The sequence below is a fragment of the Lygodium microphyllum genome, chromosome 15, assembly GCF_053477565.2.
Source record: "Lygodium microphyllum isolate KBCC chromosome 15, Lygodium_microphyllum_v1.1.10, whole genome shotgun sequence".
Lineage (NCBI taxonomy): Eukaryota > Viridiplantae > Streptophyta > Polypodiopsida > Schizaeales > Lygodiaceae > Lygodium > Lygodium microphyllum.
This window is the reverse complement of record NC_141149.1, coordinates 26,004,151-26,012,686: the sequence shown is the minus strand read 5'-3', so window position 1 is coordinate 26,012,686 and position 8,536 is coordinate 26,004,151. Positions and strand designations below refer to the sequence as shown.

The following is an 8,536-nucleotide window of genomic DNA, read 5'->3' as shown; positions in this document are numbered from 1 at the left end:
GGCACTATTGTTTTCTTTCCCCATACCATCGGGATGTACGACCACACTAGTTGACAAAAGCTTCCACAATCTCAGAGTGAGTGGATTGGCCTGATGTGCTCTATGGTGCACAAAGAGGCCATCTCAAATGATAAATCTTGGACCCACAAGGAAATCCTCTGGGCTGCCACACAAAATAAGAAATGCTTGGTAACCAGAAAACAAGAAATGCTTGGTAACCAGAAAATAAGAAATGCTTTGTAACATCCAACTCTATTATTAACACTAGTTACACCTCACCCACGTCATGTTGCCCAGTTAAAAGAACCCAGAGTTAAGCTCACAAAATTAATCCTGTGCCTTGGCAGCAAACTGGACTCTCGCCCATACTTGACCGCATCAATGACTCCTCAGTGTCATGATACTCATGGTACACATATAACAAATGATACTCATGGTACACATATACAATCAACATGAAATACAAACTAAATATTTTTTAGAGCCACAGGCCTATTTTTTTTAATTGAAATATGCAATCTCTGATGTGTAAATGGTAGGTATACATTTTTCCCAATGCAGATTGAACCAGATGATAATTGTGAGTATACTTTGCCAACCACAACATTACACATGCAGAAACAAAATCCTAAATCTCTGTTACAAAAAATGTCCTGAGGTACTGGAATGACGAGAGGTGTGTCAGACAATGAAGTCATTCTAAAATAGACCTCTTGAAAAGACCTACTGGAAATTTATGCCTGCAATTCACCAAGCCTGCATGCCAGGCAATGGAACGACTTATCTACAGTGAGGTAAGTTAAAAAAACCTACAACCATTATGCGAACCAAAGCCTCCCCACCTGCAGAAGAACTCCAGAAATCTGACAGTGTCATACATATCTGAACAGATTTTGTTGCAGTTCTCAATGCACTCCTCTGCATGGTAAGTAACAATTCAGGATTAAACTAACGCGACAGATTAGCCATTTTTCAACTCCAAAAACTGTGAGATATAGTTACAATATGCCTTTTGACATTATACATTGGAATGTGAATAATGCACCAGCACCTTCCTTGACTGCAAGCTTCTTATGCAAGGTCCCTCATTTGGTTGCATCTTCAATTTCCATACAATCCATGCTGTCAACTAGCACCTGTTGATCCTGACCTCTCTGTTTACAACTGTCATCTTCCTCCCCATCATTCATCGTAGAGCCTTGCTGTCTTAGACTTCGTATCTTCCGATACTCATCATAATGTGCCTTCCTTTGTTCAACAAAACTCAACCTATGGCCACTTTGTCCCAATCCTAATAAGCCATTTAGAATCATCAAAGCAAATTCTTTTAAACTGACATTATTCTCTTCATAGCATATGCATAAATAAGCAGAAAAATAGCTGACAGAACAAACATTTTTCAACAGAATCAAGTATGTTGACGAGCTTGACAAAGGAAAAATAACTACATCACTCAACTTCAGCAAACAGCATGGTCTCATTTCTAAGTCAGACCTCAATACATACACTCACTATCATGGTAAACTGTCAGCCACACTACAAGAAAACAAAATTGTGATAGAGACACTTGGCATTGAAAACGATGACCGGAGTGTTCTACTAAGATCTACCTATGACCTTCGAGTAGCATAAAGATATGATACCATTTCAAATACTCCTGCTAAGCACTTAGGGGAGAGAGACTGAAAAAGAAAAGTTTTAAGATAACCTGAGTCTGCTGATAACATAAGAAAACATCAGATAGCAGTGACAAACATAGTGTTTGATTTTTACAAGACCCCATCGCAGGCATTCTTGAATCTTAATTTTTTGAATGCTGCCACCTTTTTTATCTGCATTGGACATGCCAACACTACAATAGCTGCTCCTACATCGATGCACAATGTTGTCACACAGGCTAATGCTTGTATGAATCAGCACAACTCAAGGTTACTGTGCTCAAGTTCCTGCTTTGACTTCTATCTAGCATCTCCTGAGACTCGAGTGAAATGCTTCTCGACTGTTTCCAAGCTGTAATTTTGGCAGCATACCAACTAGGGTTGACTGGTATGCAATGCTAGTTTAGAGTGATCTCAGCATTTGGCTATCAAAACTTGAAAGTACTGGAGGATGCTTTTCAAAACACACCATCTAAATGATAGCCACCTTCCTAAGTACGAGGTCCACTTGTATTAGCCCTTGAGATTTTTGATATCAGGCCTCCTACAGTGATCCTAAAAATGCTGCCAAACAAGTTTCTACACTCCAAACATGCAAGTGAAAAAATGCTCACCCCATTAACTGCTTAGACCCGGGAGCTTGAGATATATGTAAGGACACACTAGGACTTCTCTACATCCTACAATGGGAGTAAATAGTAGTTCATATAGAAACCATAGCATGTAGGTTGGCAAAATACCCTGAGTCGTTTTCCAATCAGAAAATCATAATATAGGGTATGTGTAAAGTAGCAGCTCACCAGTAGAGTGATAACCGGAGTCCAGTTCATACGGGTCATCTTCAGAGTTCCATTCATCCCTACTTGAACCATGTTGACTGCTTGTAGAAGCAGCCTCAGTCAAGGCATTCCAAATAGCTTTTGCATGTGCTGGATTATCCATATTGACAGTACCTCCATCTGACCCTGGGGAGATGGAACCTGCAACCGTTCGACTCTCATCAGCTGAGTAGCATTAATACATCCAAGGTACATTTTTTCCAAACACAAAACAGAAGAAGGCCTTCCGCATACAATACCATTCTCATAGTCAGGTGCATAGTATGGTGTCTTTGGTTCTGTAATTTTCCTTTTGGGAGTTTTGTTTACCTCCAGAAAGTTAAGATTGGCTTCATCCCAAACCACCCTTCCACTAAGATAAACAATCTAACAGTCAAACACAAAAAGCAGCCACAATTCTCTGGAAGTTGAGCTTTGTACAAAGATCAAATTATACAGATCCAGGCTGCTGACTATAATTTTAAAGGAAAAACATGGACAACATAGAAGATTTCCTTGCAAATTATATCATCTATGATAAACCCAAAATAAGAAAGAAATGTTTCAAAATTTGCTAACTTCAAAATATAGACATCAAACAAGCTGGAAAGACCAAACAGAAAAGTGACTATTTTCTTCTTAGAGTTAGGCCACCATATCAATGAACATAAGGACTCGTTGAAAAGCCTAGCAAAACCATGAGTTGAACATAAGGAATCGTTTAAAAGCCTAGCACAACCATGTGTAGTCCTATGTGGACATCATGAAAATATGATTGATCAAAAATCAAGAGTAAAATCATGGGTGGATACTCAGCATCTGCAAAACATACATAGAAGCGCTAGTCACAAATCTCAAGATTGTGCATCATTTCTATTAGGTGTTCACCTTCATCGCATATAACCTCCTTCACAAGGACAGAAAGCTCTAGAAATGTATCCAAATAAAAGTGGGATAAATTGATGCAACACTTGAGAATTCTCCCTTTAATCTCTTAAACCGATGGGTCAACTCTACTTTTCCTCCAAACGTTGAGCCCCATTGGTGCTACACCAGTATTTCTGAGTACTGCTCTTTTGTGATCATTCCTCCTCATTTCATGCATATGGAATTTTAGATTCCTAGGCTCTACCTTCATAACAATCAAGGCTAGACCAAGCCATTGTAAAGCCTCAAAGCTTTCAAATAGGCTTCTAAAGGTCCACTCAATGCTATGCATCCTTTTTCGGGATCCTCCAGACCAATTTTACAGGGCCAAATAGCTTTCAATTTTAAAAAGGACTTTTTCTAACTCCCTACAATTTTTGGCTCAACTAACTCGCCTCAAATCCAAGACACCAAAAATGACATTGCTTTAGATGTGAACCTATTTTTGGTGGACAGCCATGGAAGTCCCTTGGCGATGTTTTCAGCAAACAAGCTCATCACCTTCACTTGCAGAGTCATCTACTGAAGTCACAACCAAGTGGCACCATGATTCTGGGCCAGCCAACCTGATCTCCAAACACCAATTTGATAGGAAACATGTTATTCATTATCTTCCTGTTGTCTACATCTCCTGCTTGTGAGCCTCAGCCTGAGTAAGACAAGGGCATTGGTAGCTTTGTCACTGTCATTGTCTGTCAGTTTATCTTGTGTGCTAGTCTTCTCCATTTAAGGCACATTAGGTGGAGACTAGAATTTCTTCTCCATTTCATTCGTAAAATGATATAAAACATAAATATCATTTGAAGACATTATACTCAATTCCTAAATTTACAAATAAGTTTTCAGAATTAATATTACTCAAATCTGTCTTTTCATTAGTTTAGAGTTTTTAGTAATCTTGATTTAATATTATATAAAAAAGACTCAACTTGGGCTTATTTTGTACAATTTTTTCATAACTACAATATGTACCTTACAATCTGTTCATGAATTGTTTGAAATTTAGACTTGCTTCTTACTTTAATTTAGGCTATTATTTGACAAATTCTCTTCATATTTCTTAAGCACTTCTAACGTTAATAAGAAATGTCCTATACAAATTATAAAACTTATAATCTAGAGACACTCGCCAAATCAGTTACCCTATTCAACTGCACACGGATCACTTTAGTGGAGTGCATTTAACTTTAGGCATGTCAGCAGCTAGGCAACCATTTTCAGCAGGTGCCGTCCTTTTTGGCATCAGGTTGACCTCTTCTATTGTCTATTGCATATATATAGGCAGCTCCAATCCATGCCTCCACACATCCATCACATCGTTCATCCAACCATCATCTTCCTTAGTCAGATTCCCATCTTTTGCCATCAGTCCAACACTCTGACTGATGCACCTTCACAGCGTGCAAGGGCTGATTGTGTGCAGCCTTGTGTCAGTGTTCAGTTCAATGTTTTCCTCCTGTTTCTTCTGTGTTCCATCTGCCCTTCTCTTCTCTCAATGTTCTTGCTTCTGATGCGCACTCACACAATCGAGCACCATTTTCATCTGTGGAGACTCCTGCAGCTATCCTTTTGTCTATGTCATTTTGGGCTTTAGGGATCACCTTTGATAAACTGAGACTCTTATACAAATATATTTGAGCTTAGAGCTACATATTGCTTGAGGGAGAGCTTTATTTAAAATAATCCCCTCTTCTTGTATACCCTTGATTGAGAATCCTAGCATGCAACTGACTAGTATCTCATGCTGCTAAGCCAAGAGATAATATGCCTATGGAAAAGAGGTAGGGCCTCCTATCCTAGCCCTATGTCTTGCATCTCTACTATCCAAAACCTGTTCACTCATTTTATTTCTGTTGATCAGAGGTGACTAAATATAATGAGTCATTACCGTGCAAATCTTTAGATTTCAAATCCAAAACAACTGAGTAGGTAAGAATTCAAGGACATAAGTGCTCTGTTATGAGCTTTCTAAGGTTGTTAAGAAAGCAACCTTAGCCTCCCTTCTAACTCGATACTTCCACTAGCATTGAATAATGGACATTTCCACTCTCAAATCTACATGTGATAGCAATTTAATATCTTGCATCCAATTCTGTATGTTCCTGTTTTGCGTAGCTCCTCTAGTTGTTGTGGGTGCATTAGACATACTGGATGTTTGTGAACCCCCAACCAAGATCCTAAACAGCATTTCGTTACAAGATTCTCATCCAATATCAAATATAGAGGGGTATTAAGTCATTACCAAGATCTCCTGAACTTGCTCAGTTACCAGCTTTATAAACTTTAGGGATAACGAGTCATTTCATGGACAGGACAGTGGTCAAAGAGAATCACAATAAAAACTATGACATCATTTTCCGAACAGACAGCAGTTAAAGCAAAACACATAGCAACATGTCATTGGATTTTATTTTGGAGTTACCAAGAATGTGCTTACACAAATACCCTTGCTCATTGAAAACCATTGACGCATCTTGGAAAACAATGGAACATGGGGCCTTTAGAAGCGGGAGATTGAATAACGCCCCTACCCCTAATGTCCTCTTACATGTTGAAAGAGAGAAATATAGATTTAAATTGGTCCAGTTTGTCTCCCATTGTAGCAATTTGTTCAACTCAGAGCTGAGGCGCAACAGAAGTGCTGAGCCCATGAATGCTGATAACTATGCATAGTTTAGCCTTCAAAAAATGTATAGTCCCTCTTCCATACAAAGACCGGTCATGCATCCTCAGGTCCCCCAAGTCTGCCATAAGAACTGGCATACAGTACTACAGCAAAACAAAAATTTGTCCATAAAACTAGAATGCAGGGTATTGGGCCACGCTAGCATCATGTGTTTGCAGGTATGCATAGTGTTTCACAATAAGCAAGTATTGAGGAGTACATGGACAAAGATGTTCATCTGCTCTCACAAAGCAGCCATCCTAGCTTATCAAAAGTTGCTTCTCAAGGCCCAAATTTACTGCAAGGAAGATCTACAGGGGAAGATGAATTATTTTTATTCAAGTGTGTTGCCGAAGTGTGTTCCATCATGCATATTCAATAATGATTCTGTACATGTGTGATACTATTACTATATCTACCACAATTCAATAATGATTCTGCACATGTGTGATTCTATTATTATATCTACCACAAATTTACAAACAGAAAACAAAGAGTAAAAAATCAACAGGGTTAATCGCTACATTGGATGCTAGAGAAATAAGTCATTAAATGAAAGAGAAGGACATAGGTGAGCTTAGCGCTGATGAAAACCATTTCTAAGAACAGATACAAAAACCTTTAACTTAAAAAAGTCGTAGGTTTTCTTCAAGGCTACAGAGGGTGTTTTACAAATATATATTTGAAATCATCATTATCAAATTAATAACCTCCCCTCTAAAAACTCAAGGCATTAGACCTCAGTTTTTCATAAATAATCGTGTGAAACAGAGCAGAAAAAACACTATCTAGGGAAAAACTGGTGTGAAATAGAAGCAGAGAAAGCACTACCTAGACTTTTGCCGACCGCTTCTTTTCATGTCATCCAGATGAACCAGTGAATGATATTATGGCAATTCGATGCTTGATCCTAAATGCATGCTTTTCAACAGCCAGACATCGTCAGGTGCAATAAACATAGCTTCAGTATTTGGACTCTATTTGAAATAAAGAAGAATGGTTATCACAAGAGCAGTTTCCTCACCTTGTGTTTTCTTGAGAAAAAGTAGGCCTGACTTTTCTGATTGATTTGTTTAATAGTTACCAGTCGGCGGACAGGTGCCTTAAAGGTCGAGAAAACGAGTCATACTCTCATGATTAACTGCTGGCAGACAACAAAAGACCTTCATTTCTGCTATTTGCTCAGTGCGTCAATCGAGTCTTAGAGAACAAACTTCTGTGCAGGATTTACAATGAGTGCATGCAAACGTCAAATGCAAAGACAGAAAAAAAAAACAAAGATTACAAGATCAAATAATTCTTTGCAGAATTTACAGAAGAGCAATCACAGGTTCAAGAATTTTGTGCAGGGTTTGATGCACGTAGAAATCAAAGTCACAAAGAAAAACCAGGATGATCGAAGAGTCAATGGCAAGAACTTCTTAGAAACGGAGAAGAAGCGTAAACGAGAGGGAAATTAAGACCTGTGTATGGCAGAGCTATGGATGTTCTTGCAGCTGATCCAATTGTTGAGGAACGCGTCTTCTTCGAACCTGCAAGTGCGGAAAAGAAAGTAGGCGAAAAATTGTACAGTACACATCCGTGTTACAAATCCAATATCATTAATCATTAATTAATTAATTAATCCTATTTCTCATCCCAAAGAGAGACGCACCGATTGAAACTTTCCTTTTTGTTGGCCAAAGAATTATAGGACGAGAATCTCACTTTAAAGGACATTACATGGACGGCTTCTCGCGGAAGGCCCTAATCCCCCCCCTTGCATAGATAGGCCTAGCAGGGGGGGATTCACATGCATCTCGATACGGAGGTAACGATGACCTTAGGTACCATCGTGACGGGAATGTGAACCTTTTTATATGTGGCAATAATGTTGCAAGCAAAGATTCTCTCATCTTGATTGAACTATGGTACCCCCCTAAACCTATGGGGAAAAGGTGTGTTAAAGGGTGTTGCCATTATCAGATCAATGGTTCCAGACCCATGGCTTAAGCTCATTTGACTCTTCTCTAAAAGCATGACCCTTTTATAGCCAAAAACCATGAACTTTGTGTACTCCCAAATTGCTAATGGAGATACCATCCTTGATAAAGAGTTAATTGTAGCCTTATGCCATAATACCTCATGTGCGAGGGTCATCACATGAGCATGCATCGAGGGTGTCAAATAGTTATTGATTAGTTGAGTTGTCTACATTTACGTTTTTTCATCACCCATTTTCCCAAATATAAACTTTGCGGGTCTTGGAGTAGTCGTGTTGAGCAGGAGCATGTGAGCTTCTACAACTATACCAATCAAGTGGCAAAGTTTGGAATGTGAAGGCATGTTTGTGTTGATTTGTCCACCTTCTAGGAAAGCCAAAGTGGACATTCTAGCTTGGGCAAGAATCATCAAGGTAGAGAGTTTAAACACACCATGCCTACTCGCATGTGAATTGTAACATCACATATACTTATGTTTCATTTTAT

At 38.8% G+C, this 8,536-nt stretch overlaps 1 protein-coding gene across 7 annotated transcripts; it reads right to left on the bottom strand.

Moving 5' to 3' along the window:
- Window positions 1–456: 456 nt before the first annotated feature.
- On the bottom strand, window positions 457–7,689 carry LOC148024364 (protein phosphatase inhibitor 2-like). 7 transcript variants are annotated; one of them, XR_015693296.1, is made up of 8 exons: window positions 7,532–7,689; window positions 7,093–7,209; window positions 6,900–6,989; window positions 2,737–2,849; window positions 2,459–2,638; window positions 1,052–1,291; window positions 843–918; window positions 457–756 (listed from the first exon to the last, which is right to left on the bottom strand). XR_015693296.1 is itself a non-coding variant. In XM_087693986.1 (7 exons), the coding sequence occupies exons 3-6, from the start codon at window positions 6,926–6,928 to the stop codon at window positions 1,086–1,088; spliced, it is 528 nt and encodes a 175-aa protein (XP_087550112.1). In that variant the 5' UTR covers window positions 6,929–6,989; window positions 7,093–7,209; window positions 7,532–7,689; the 3' UTR covers window positions 457–918; window positions 1,052–1,085. The 7 variants fall into 7 exon arrangements, 5 of the variants coding, with proteins under 5 accessions (XP_087550112.1, XP_087550110.1, XP_087550111.1 ...); XR_015693295.1 differs by having other exon boundaries at window positions 843–1,291; XM_087693986.1 differs by having other exon boundaries at window positions 457–918.
- Window positions 7,690–8,536: the final 847 nt, after the last annotated feature.